Raw genomic sequence first — 12,382 nt, 5'->3', positions numbered from 1 at the left:
TTCCCTCCTTCCCTCCTTCCCTCCCTCCCTCCCTCCTTCCCTCCCTCCCTTCCTTCCTTCCTTCCTTCCCCCTCCTTCCCTCCTTTCCCTTACCCCTTCCTTCCCTCCCTTCCCCTCCCCTTCCCTCTCTCTTTTTCTTTTTTTGTTGGTATTGGGGCTTGAACTCAGGGCCTTGTTTGGCTTTTTCATAAAGCTAGGGTTCTACCACTTGAACTGTAGCTACCCGTCTGGGTTTTTGCTGGTTCACTGGAGATAAGACTCATGGCTTGCTTTTGCCCTAGCAGGATCTGAACCTGGATCCGCAGGTCTTAAACTCCTGAGTAGCTAGGACTGTGGGCGCGAGCCGCCGGCACTCAAGGCTGCTGCGGCAGCACTCAGCCATGCCTTCCCTTCTGGCCTTTGGCTGGTTAATCGGAGAGAAGAGTCCCACAGACTTTTCTGCCCTGGCTGGCTTTGAACCTCGATCCCAGATCTTAGTCTACTGATGAGCTTGGATTATAGGCTTGAACCACTGGGGCCCAACATTCCTAGCATTTTTTGTTGTTTACCCCAACTCTTAGTTTATTACACTCATCACTCTCTGCCACAAGGAATAGAGAGACATGTTGAGTAGAAGGTCTGACGGAAGTCACAGGGCTGGATTCCAGAAGTGACAGCCACCAAACTCATTAGAGGCCCTTGGACTAAAAGAGCCTTCCTCTGAGCGTCAGCCTCCTTATCTCTCACGTGAGGAAGTTAGAATAGATGACCCGTTAGAACAAATGCTAGCCATGAGGTGCTCTTCTGTTGGGTCAGGCCTGGGGATGGCACAGTGTGTGTGAGCCGAGCCTCAGGCAGAACTCTGCGGAGTGTGCTAGATTTGCACACCTGCAGTGCCCAGGGACCGGGCACAGCTCTGGGCCCTGGGGACCATCCATGCACTGCGAGGATGCCCGGGGCCTCAGGGCCTCGCGATGGCACAGGAAGTGCCCAGAGCTCCTGCAGGCAGCTGGGGGCGGGGCTCCGGGACAGTGCTGGTGTCTTCGCATAGGTGGGCCGTGGCAGGCCAGCCAGTCCTCATGGTGAGTGGCATTCCAAAGGAAAGGGAACTCTTCCAGTGGAAGGAGCAGGGGTAGGATGAGCCGGCACACAAGGGAAAGGGGGTTCTGGTGCAGGGGAGGGTGGGGTCGGTATCCCTAGCTTCTCAGGAGGCTGAGACCTTAAGATCAATGTTCAAAGCTAGCCAGAGCAGAAAGAAAGGAAGAGACACAGACACAGACACACACACACACACACACACACACACACACACACACACACACGCTTGCCGATAGTGGCTCACGTCTGCAGTCCCAGCTACTCAGGAGGCTGAGATCTGAGGTGCATGTTTCAAAGCCAGCCTGGGCAGGAAAGTCTGTGAGACTCTTATCTCTAACCAGCAAAAGGCTAGAAGTGGAGCTGTGGCTCAAGTGGTAGAGCTTTAGTCTTGAGAACCAAAGTGCAGAGACAGTGCCCAGATCTCAAGTCCAAGCCCCAAGACGGATACAAAAACCGAAACCCCAACCCCAAACCAAAACCCAATGCGCTTGTGAACCCAGCTGGCCGAGGGGCTGGGAGGCCGGGCCAAGTCCATGCGTGGGTTTCACCTGGGTCCTTTCCTCCTTCAGGGGGCAGGTGACTGTCCTTCCTCTGAGGACTGTAAAGGAGGACCTAGTCCCTTTTCTTTACAGGATTCTCAGCTGTCTTTGGCTGTCCCGAGTGGTGTGTGTTACGCTACCTAGTGGGTGGAGGCCAGGGGTGCTGCTGATGTCCCGCCGAGTCCTTGCGGGGAGCTGCGGTCTCAGTCCCTGGGTGGAGCCGGCTGCCTCCGCGGGGACTGTTGCCTAAAGCGAGTTCCAGTCCTGGCCAGGGATGGCTCCTGATATCCCCGGGCTGTGTGGCGAACATTCAGAACAACCGCTCTCGGGTCGGTGTAGAAGCAGGCTGGAGACGGGACACCCTGCGTGTGCTCGAGCCACCTGCGCGCTGTCAAGGGCCCTGTCTCTCTGACTGTTGCTTTTCTCTGCTCCTGCAGGGCAGGGTCACGGGAGCCCACGGGCTCCTCGGCCAGGGTGGGGCGCCCAGGGGTGCAAGGAGCCCCAGATTGCAGAGGCGTGGGCTGGCCGCTGTGGGGGAGGCCGTGGGAGAGGCAGGTCCAGCCCCACGGCCGGCCGTGGTTCCCCCTACCGGTAGACTGCCCTGAGCTGAGGTCCCGCCCCAAGTTAGGAACGGCTTGTGAGCAGAGAATGCGCATGGAGATGAGCTCAGGTGCCCAATCCAACTCCAAGATGGGTTGAAAATCAAGTTCGAACAAAACGAACTCTCAGACCTCTGCAGGTGGCCGCCCGGAGAGTCTGCTGTGAAGAGCTATGCACAGAAATGGCGATTTCCTTAAAAACCTCCCATTAGACAGCTGCAGTACAAAGATGGTCCGTTCATCAGCCAACTTCATATTCACGTGCTTCCCTCTGTTCCAAGCAAGCTGGGAGATGGCTTTCGTCTGAACACTTTTCCCGCTCCTTGGTTTTCAGGAAGGTTCCGTTTGGCAGGTGTAGCCACGGCCTTCTGCCGCCACAGGATGTGTGTGGTGGACTTGGTGTTCACCCGTGTGGCGGATGTTTCCGTGTCCACCGTGGGCCACACATTGTCCTCAGCATGGGGTTTCGTGGATTAAGAGAGAGGGAGAGTGAGACAGAGAGAGAGAGAGACAGAGAGAGAGACACGAGGGATGTGACGTAGTGTCAGTGGCACACACGGAGACTGGGGAAGCGTCCGCCATTCCCACTCCGAGCATTCCGGGTGAGCTGCCGCGCGTGGCACTGAGCGCCCAGAGGTGCGGAGCGTGGACCTGGCCGCACCAGCGCGCAGGAAGCAGACGGGCGAAGGCCCGGCAACGCTGGCTGCCCTGCCTGGCGGTGCTGTCACGCGCGGACGCCTTGTGTCTTTCAGAAACGGATATAAGTTCCTCTACTGCTCGGCCCGGGCCATCGGGATGGCAGACATGACGCGAGGCTACCTGCACTGGGTCAACGAGAGGGGCACGGTGCTGCCCCAGGGCCCGCTGCTGCTCAGCCCCAGCAGCCTCTTCTCGGCCCTGCACAGGTACCGCGCCCCCCCCCCCCCAACTGCCCGCCCTAAGCCCAGACTTCACCTCGGTGCCTGCTCCTTGCTTTCCCTCCCCCACTGGAAGTTCTGTGGGAAGGCCCCGCTTCTTCACCAGCCCCCACTTGATAGCGGGTGCTTGCCCCCCCCCCCCCCCCGCCCAGCCTGTTGAATGCCGGTCTGGCCCCTCCTCTCCTGCCCGCACCTCCCCTGGTTTGTCTGCCGGGCTCTGGGGTCGAGCTCAGGTTGGTTAGCTGGGGAGGGCGGCTCTCCAGGGCCTGGCCCTGCTTCCTCCGCAGATGCGTTTCCCTCTTTATTTCTCAGTCTCACGGAGGCTGACGGGCTCCATGTTCCAGACAGTCTTTGTTTTGCTCTTCTCTCTGGGAAGCTCTCCCTTCGTCGTTGGCCCTGAGGGACCTGGCAGAGTCTTAATGGTCCTTGGAGAAACAACTCAGATTGTGGGGAGCCCAGCCTGCTGAAGGAGCCCATCCGACCCCCCATCCCTCTGGCCGTAGAAGCCTGTAATACACGCTTCTTCTCTCCCAGAGTTAGGGGCACTGCGGATATTAATGGCCAATCTCTGGTTTCCCTCTTTCCCTCCTCCTCCTCCTGGCCAGGCTGTAGGCAGCTAAGGCCATTCTGGCCAGGGAGCACTGGGGACAGACACTCTTTTCCTCTGAGGTTGGGTGGGGCAGTTCACCTGCTTGTCAGCTCCAGGACTTCAGTCCCTGTGAAAGGTTGGAGTGATCCTATCGTTGGCTCTTAAGACCCAACAGGGGCCAGAGACGCGGCTTAGTGGTAAGCATGAGGCTCTGAGTTCAAACCTCAGTAAGGCCAAAACAAACAAACCAACTCAAAAGTCCCAGTGCAAGGCTTTGGCAGGATTCTCCTGAATTTGAGGATTGGATTTGGTGCTTGCTGTGTAAACAATGGGAAAGTGTTTAAGTAGCAAGGGTTATGGCAGCATAGATCTTGAAGGCGGTCCAGATGTTGTCAGGAAATGCTGTCCTGAACTAGTTTGCTGGTTTTGCATAAGGTGCTTTTCTTAGCTTATGCTGTGTATGTACTGTGGCTTTCAAAGGTGAGCCAGCCTGCCAGGTAGGTGGGGCCAGTGACCAGGGACCGTCTGCAAATTCAGATCATCTGCCAAGATGCACTCAAGTCCCCATCTTATCATCACTGCTAGAGGAGAGGTTATTGTGCCATCAAGGCGTGGTGACCTGGGACCAAGGAGGTATTTTCTTTCTGTAGGATGTGTGTGTGTGTGTACACACACGTGTGTGTGCATGCGTGTAGGGGGCTGACAAGATGAATGTGGACTCTGTGTATGTATATGTGTATGCGCGTGTGTGCGTGTGTGCACACTAGTCCTAGGACTTGAACTCAAGGGCTGGGCGTGCTCCTTTACCTTCTTTTCACTCAAGGCTAATGCTCTACCACTTGAGCCACACCTCTCCTTCTAGCTTTGTGGTGGTTAATTGGAGATGAGAGTCTGGAGCTTGGTGCTGGTGGCTCACGTCTGTCATCCTAGGTATTCAGGAGGCCGAGATCTGAAGATCATGGTTCAAAGCCAGCCCAAGCCAGAAAGTCCCTGAGAATCTTATTTCCAGAAAACTGGAAGTGGTGCTGTGGTAGAGTGCTAGCCTTGATCAAAAAGAGCTCAAGGATAGTGCCAGGCCCTGAGTTCAAGAAACTGACAAAACAAAACAAAACAAAAGGCAAAACAAGTCTGTGTGTCTTTTCTGCCTGGGATGACTTTGAACTGAGCAGATTACTTTCCTGGAGAAAACAGAGGTCCTCAGATCTCAGCCTCCTGATTGTTAGCATTACAAAGTTGTCTGGCCATCAGTAGTTTTTCAAATGTGTTTTTGTGTGATTGAATAATGAAAGTTCCTCCCTCTAGTTGTATCTAATCTTTATTACTTTTATTTATCTTTCATATCTTATTGTTTTGGATAGGCCCAGAGATATATCACTGAACTGAAATCGTGATGGAAATCATCTTTACTGTGTTTGCAGGAGCTTCTTTCCTTCCTCCCTCTCTTCCTCCTCCCTCCCTTGCCTTTCTCTCTCTTTTTTCTTTTTTTTCTACTTACTTCTATTCCCAGCTGAAGAGTTTCATCCTGACTAGATGTTGAATTGTACCTAAGGTCTTTTGTGTATCAAAGATGATCCCCCCCCCCCCCCCGCAAATTCAATAATGTGTGGTGGGGCAGCAATCAGTATTACATTGCTGATGCATTTTAGGAATAACTGTGGGTTTTGTATGTCACCCTGCTTTGTTTTGCAAACAGATAATCCTTGGCATTTTTGCCCTTATGTTTATAGATGAGATTGGCCTGTACTTAGGGCCTACTTTTCTTCAGGGTTTTATTTATTCTTTTGTCCTAGAACTGGGGCTTGAACTCAGGGTCTTTCACTCTTGCTTAGCTTTTTCACTCAAGGCTGACACTGTACCACTTGAGCTACAGTTCCATTTCTGGCTTTTTCTTGAGTCTATGGACTTTCCTGCCTGGGCTGGCTTGGAACCGAGATCGTCAGATCTCAGCCTCCTGAGTGGCCAGGATGACAGGTGTGAGCCACGGTGCCCAGCTTGGGCTCTGGGATCCTGTAGAATGAATTTAGAGATGTCTGCCCCCTGTCCTTCAGAAGGCTTAGGGAGTCTTGCTCCTTAGACTGCGGGAGAGCTCTTGGGTGAACTTGTTGATGCTCGGCCTTCGGTTTGTACTGGGGCTGCAAGTACATTTTATTTTGTGTTTCGAGCTCCTTTGGTCTGCCTGGACTGTCTCCACAGCTTCGACAATTAGTTTATGCTAACAAAGCTTATCCTGTCAGGCTAATCCATTACTTATTTGTTCCTTTATAACAGAGAGGTGATTGAAAAGAAGCCAGAAAAGTTTAAAGTCCAGTGCTTGACAGACATCAAGAACCTGTTTTTCCCGAACACGGAGCCCTTTTATGCTGCCTTTGGGAACCGGCCGGCGGTAAGGACAAGGATGGGGTGTGCTTCAGATGAGCTCAGGAAGGCCGGGGCCTGCGGCCTGACCCACGTCAAGCCAGCCTCTTGTCTGTTAGGCCAGCCTGGCAAATGCCACGTCCCTAGGCAGAGAGGAGCAATTAAGGCATGCGTGGCGTCTAGTTTTCTTTGAAGGTTGGCCGCTGGGTTTGAAGCTGGGGATGGGGACAATTAAACTTCTAATTTCACATTACTTGTGAAAATGAGCGCATTGGGGACATTTAATAGCATTAGAGCCTTCCTCCCAGAAAGAAAGCCCAAGATGAATCTTGGCCACAGTGCGGGACTGGCCATCTCAAGTCGGAAGAGGGGAGCAGTCTCTGGCCTCCTGGGCCATAAAATATGCTTTGAGATTTTGAATGTTTGGTCCAAATTTACTGGAAAGTTCACCAGTCTGGAGAATATAACTTGAGTAGCAGCTGTTCAGCCAGAAAATTCTCCTACATTTAAAAACCATGACCGATTTTCAGAGAAGAACCCCAAGGAGTGACAAGCAGGAGGCCTTGGTGTTTCTGGGAGCGTGGGGGGGTGGGGGGGTGGGATGGGGGGGCGCCTGGATGTCGCTAACCCCGGATGCTCAGCTTGGTCCCTCCTCCTAATGCACACGCCTCCTTTGCTGGCGCACACGCAGGATGTGTATTCCTACAAGCAAGTGGGAGTGTCCTTGAACCGCATCTTCACCGTGAACCCCAAAGGCGAGCTGGTGCAGGAGCATGCCAAGACCAACATCTCCTCGTGAGTACCAGCGCCACCCACGGGCCAGGCCCGAGCTCCTGGCCTGAACCCGGACCGCTGTCCAGAAGTAGGGGTTTGCTGCCGACAGCAGACCCTCTTATCCTTTTCTGCCCATGTTTTAATTCCTGAATGTATGTACCTACATACGTATGTATGCATATATGTATATTTATGTTCATTTTTGTGCTAGTATTAGGTCTTGAACTAAGGTCTTATACTTTCTTTTGTTCCAACTTATGCTTTACCACTTGTACCACACCTCTACATCTAGCTTTTTGCTGGTTAATTGCAATCAAGAGCCTCATGAGTTTGTCTGCCCAGCCTGGCTTTGAACCATGGTCCTCAGCTCTCAGCTTCCAGAGTAGCTAGGTTTTACAGGCATCAGCCAATGGCACCTGACTACTAATAAAAAATATAGTTTAGCTCCTTGTATTTTGTCCAAAATAGTTTTTAGGTAAGTGGAGTGGATTCCCCCTGACCCCTCCCCCCCCCCCCCCCCCCGCCTCCACCCCCTGTCAGGTCTAAACTTGACAGTGGCAGTACTATCCTTTTTCTTGCCCCACGGCTGGGCTCTGAAAGGCCCACCCAGGCAGGAAATCCACACATGCTTCTCATGAGCTTTTTCCCTGCTGACTGAGACTGTCCATGTGGGTAATGCTGTCTGGCTCTTGAATGATGTCATAAATACCCACAGTACCTTGGCAGAGAATCCAGTTGCCCACCCCTGGGTTTGAGCCCCCCCCCCCCCCCCCCCAGGAGAGGAAGGGGATGGATTCAGAAGCTGATCATTTAATTTGCCATATTCAATTTGGAAGTCTCTAATATGTATTAGAAATAGAAACACAGTGCAGTGTGTGAAATTGTATTTAAAGACAAAGAGACGAGTATCCATCTCTTCACCAAATGGCCCCCATTCCAGTGTTATTGTCAAGAATCCTGCTCGCATTTTTTGGTCAGAGCTAAGTTTCTCTGAGTCAGTGCGCTGAACTGGATTACTGATGTTTTTGTTTTCAAGCTTTAGTTTTTACAGTGCCAGAGTTACCACCTGGGGCTTCTGCCTGCTAGGCAAGTGCTCTGCTATCCAGCTACCAGCCCAGGCCATAGATTGCTAATTTTGTTTTTGAAGGCAGGGTCCTAATATGTAACCAAAGCTGGCCTCCAACTTCCAATCCCCTTACCTCAGGCTGGACTTAGGCATGTACCACCATGCCCGGCTAGATGGCTCTTTTGCATGTGGTACCCCCATGGAGTGCTATAAAGTCACTCTGGGTTCTGCCATGTCCTACCCGGGGTGTCTCAATCCTTCAAGCGGACAGCAGGGAGGGACGGGGCGAAGGGCGCTCTGCTGGCCTCCACAGTGATTTCTAGGCTGGGCAGGTGCTTGTCCCTGCGAGCCTGGTCAGATGTCTGGGCGGTGTTCAGAGATGGGGCCCCGTGGTGGGCAGCAGGCGGGAGCCAGGAGAGGCCACCCACCCAGAGTGGGCTCTGCGTCCCTGAGCCATGCACGTGTGTGTGTGTGGGGGGGGGGGGTTGTGCTGGTGCGGGGGGGGGGGGCAGGAGCAGAGGGGCCCCGCCCGCTGCCCTGGCCACAAACCCTCAGGCGCAGGAGCCCCGAATCCAGGAGGCATTTAAACCATGTGTTCGTTTGTTTTCATCCCCGGGAAAGACATACCAACACTGCAGCCAACATTTCCGTCACGCCCTCTTACCACGGAGGACGCTGTGGCTTTGGGCGCGAGTCAGGACCGCGGCCCCGGGGCCCGGGCCCGGCTGGCTCCGGGCTTCGTGGTTTCTTCCCCACTGCGCCCGGGCCACGCGCACTTCCTCCCCGGGTCCTTCGCGCTGCCCCCCCCCCCCCCTGCGCATCCGGGGCATGGGGGGCGGGGAAGGACCCCGAGACCTGCGCCCCGGGGCCCTGCCCGGGCTCCTGGGTGACGCCGCCGCCCCTCTTCCTCGCAGGTACGTGAGGCTCTGCGAGGTGGTGGACCACGTGTTCCCGCTGCTGAAGCGGAGCCATTCCTCGGACTTCCCCTGCTCGGACACCTTCAGCAACTTCACCTTCTGGAGGGAGCCGCCGCCGCCCTTCGAGAACCAGCCGGACCTGTGCCAGCGGCCCCTGTGAGGCCCGAGGCGGGCGCCACCCATTAAAGCATAGGTTGTGGGGACCCCCGCGCGGCACCGTGTGGCCCTCTTGCTCAGGAGGAAGGAGAAGCCCTTCTCCTCTGCCCCGCCCCGTCCAGGCGACCCGGCCCGGAGCCCGCGCCGCGCCGCCGCCGCGTAGCGCGTGCTGTGCGTCCCAGCCGCGGCGTCCTACCCACAATGCCTCGCTCGCTCGCTCGCTCGCTCGCAGCCCGCCCGGATGCTAGTTCCCAGTCAGCACCGCGCGCGGGCCCCGACCTCGGCCGGCCGAAGAGGGCCGTCTGCGCCTGCGCGCGTCCTGCCGCGCACCGGTCCCCGAGGACCACCCCGCGCGCTTGACTCGCGGCGGAGTCCGCACCCCCCGCACCCGTGCGGGCCAGGGCTGCGAGGGAGGGGCGACGGGACCCGCCCCCGAGCTGGCCGCCCCTCCCCGCGGCCGCCCTCCGGCCTCGGCCTCGCCAGTGCCCCCGGGCAGTCGTTGGCTGGCGGTCCCGGTCGGCGGCCCGCGCCCCGCGACCCGCGCCGTCGGCCTTTGCGTCCCCACGGTTTTTGCCTTACTGCATGGTGAGAGGCCTTTCATTTAGCGTGCACGGGCCCTCGCTCCCTCGCTCCCTTGCAAGGCCTCGGGGCGGCGGGACGAGTGAGTCCGCTCACCCGCAGCCAGCGGAGCTCGCCAGGGGAACGCGCAGAGCACTGAGGCCCAAGGACGACGACGACGAGGAGGATGAGGATGAGGATGATGATGATGATGATGATGTGGATTCTTTTGCTTCTTAGTTGTTTTAAAGAAACACAGTTACGTTATCTTCTTTATAGGTACTATTTATTGCTGTGCTCAGAGTGGACTTTTCTGTTGTAAGCCTTGTAGCTGTATTCTTTGGATGACAACTGTCCTGGGTACATGAAACAGATCATAAGTAAGCTAGATGACCCAAAGAGACTTCTGTCGGTCGGACACCCTGACCTTCTGGAATTTATGAGTACTTTATTTCCCCTAGTGTTTTCCACTCAAGAACAGCTTGAGTGACATTCTCTTAACCTAATCCTCCTTCATTAAACTGACTTGCGGTCAGAACAATGTGAAAAGTGAAAGAATTATTTTGGTAAAAGATTGTGCTTTACTTTCCACTGTATTCTTATCATTATTGTTGTTGTTGTTGTTTAAAGACTGTGATGCTCCCTTGACTGACATGCTTTACTATTTAAAGTTCATAGGTAAGAGTCACAGGAGGCCAAAGATGGAACTGTTGAATGAAACGTTACTCTTTCTGTGAAAGAAAACCCCGAGTTGCCCCCTGGGTCACAGTGGGTGGGCTCCGTGAGGGGCAGCCCTCTCCTGGGCGCTTCCCGGAGGTGACGGAGGCACCTCAGATGGACGTGGAGACACAGGCACGCGTGTGTTGACTCCCTTTTGGAGGCATTCAACGTCATTTTAACAAACTCCCTGGGCTTGCTCACTAGTGACCCCTAGAGGCTGGGCAGCCCTTCTGCCACCTAGGCAGGTTTTTTTCCCCAGTGGATTTCAACTGCGGTGACGCACATACCTGCGAATGCAGCCCGCCGGGGTCACCTGGCTCCCCCCTTGCACCTCGGAGGATCTCCGGCTGTGGGAGTGGGCATCTGTCCACCCTCGCAGGCCGCCGGCGGTCTGAGCTCGTGCATCTTAGCACTCTTGATTTTGATGTACCTGAAACCTCCACATCACTCCCCCCCTCCCCTTCTTAATTAAACAAAGTCACCCTCTCAGATGCCAGTCACGCTGGGTGGGAACTCCGGGCAGGCTGTGGTAGTGACGCCTGCCCGTGGTTTCTGAAGATGACCTGTACCGGGCTGCAGCCCCCAGAGTTGGATTGTCTGTGTGTGTGCTCCAACTCGTGGCCCCGGCATCGTAGGCTAGAATACTGGCATGAGGCCTCACATTGCTGAACGAATCACTCCACATGTCCATCACACAGGACGAAGAAAAATAGGCAGACCTGGACACAAATGGTTATACCCTCAAAGAGAATTAACTTCCGATTTTAGGTTCAGGTCACTCCTTCAAAGTGTATTTTCTGTACAACATTTGATCTGTATTGGTAAATGCTGGTACAATGCTGAAAATCACTGTAATATTTCATTGCATTGTGCTCAGTGCGGAAATCGGAAATACTGGAATAAACGAGATGAATGAAAGACTTGTGTGCAAACCAGCTGTGTGAATTTTTTGTTCTGTTGGTTGTGGGGCCTGTATTTGGCCTGGGCGCTGTCCCTGAGTCCTTTCGCTCAAGGCTAGCACTTCCGTCACTTTGAGCTCCAGCACCACTTCTGGTTTCCTGGTGTTTAATTGGAGATGAAAGCCTCACGGGCTTTCCTGCCCAGGCTGGCTTTGAACCACGATCCTCAAATCTCATCCTTTGGAGTACCTAGGATTTTAGGTGTAGGCCCCAAGCACCTGGCTGTGTGAATTTTAAAAAATTGTTATTGTTCAGTTTTAACACTGCTTTTCTACTGTGGGATCGTGCACGGGACTAAATTTTCTACTTGAAAAATCATCCTTACGCTGTCCACTACTTGGAATTAACATCATTTCTGAGGTGTTAGAGTCAAGTAGGTAAAATATCAAGGCTTTCGGTTATTGGGGAATAGGAAGGATGAAGGAAAGAAGAGCTGCACCAGGGGCCTGGGCTGGTGAAATGTGGGTGACTGTGCCCCTCTCCCCCGGGGGGCCGCTCTCTCTCTGGTCTTCACCACGTGTGGACAGCTCACTGCACATCACTACTCTCCTCGTTTGGATTTTTTGGCTTCTTTGTGGTCTACCCCAGATTCATTTATTTCCGTTTTGAGTTGAGTCACATTCATTTCCACTTGAATCAATTAAAATCCTTGTCTAATTCAATCATAATTTCATTTTCTTTTTGCTAGTCCTGGGGCTTGAACTCAGGGCCTGGGTGCTGTCCCTGAGCTTCTTTTGATCAAGGGTAGTGCCCTACCACTTGAGCCACAGCGCCACTTCTGGCTTTTTCTGCGACTGACTGGAGGTAAGAGTCTCACAGACTTTCCTGCGGGGCTGGCTTTGCACTACGATCCTCAGATCTCAGCCTCCTGAGTAGCTAGGATGATAGGCGGAGCCACCGGCACCGGCTCAATCCTAATTTCTAATTCTGTGTACCAATACAGCCAGAGGCTTCCTATTTACTATCTGTCCAGGCCTTAGCACTTCTGGGAAAAATGGAAGCTTATTGGTTCTTGTAGAAGAGCCGAGCTCAGTTGCTCACAGTTTACCGTGGCTCCTCTCTGGACATGTGGAGAATGAATGCTGTATATCTTGGAGACGAGATGAGCTCATCCTGTTGAGCCTTGTGTGTGGCCCCCGCCCCACTCCATCTTGTC

The 12,382-nt window shown here is 54.2% G+C and overlaps 1 protein-coding gene across 1 annotated transcript in view; it reads left to right on the top strand.

The window, feature by feature from the left end:
• The window catches only part of Lpin1 (lipin 1), an 85,775-nt gene extending 75,040 nt beyond the window's left edge, over nucleotides 1-10,735 (top strand). Inside the window, exons 19-22 of the mRNA XM_048353404.1 lie at nucleotides 2,968-3,120; nucleotides 5,990-6,104; nucleotides 6,768-6,871; nucleotides 8,831-10,735. Of these exons, the coding sequence (XP_048209361.1) occupies nucleotides 2,968-3,120; nucleotides 5,990-6,104; nucleotides 6,768-6,871; nucleotides 8,831-8,993 (535 nt within the window). The 3' untranslated portion in view covers nucleotides 8,994-10,735. The remainder of the gene's footprint in view (nucleotides 1-2,967; nucleotides 3,121-5,989; nucleotides 6,105-6,767; nucleotides 6,872-8,830) is intronic.
• Nucleotides 10,736-12,382: the final 1,647 nt, after the last annotated feature.

This window comes from Perognathus longimembris, chromosome 8 (assembly GCF_023159225.1).
Source record: "Perognathus longimembris pacificus isolate PPM17 chromosome 8, ASM2315922v1, whole genome shotgun sequence".
Lineage (NCBI taxonomy): Eukaryota > Metazoa > Chordata > Mammalia > Rodentia > Heteromyidae > Perognathus > Perognathus longimembris.
This window is presented reverse-complemented; position numbering and strand designations above follow the sequence as displayed.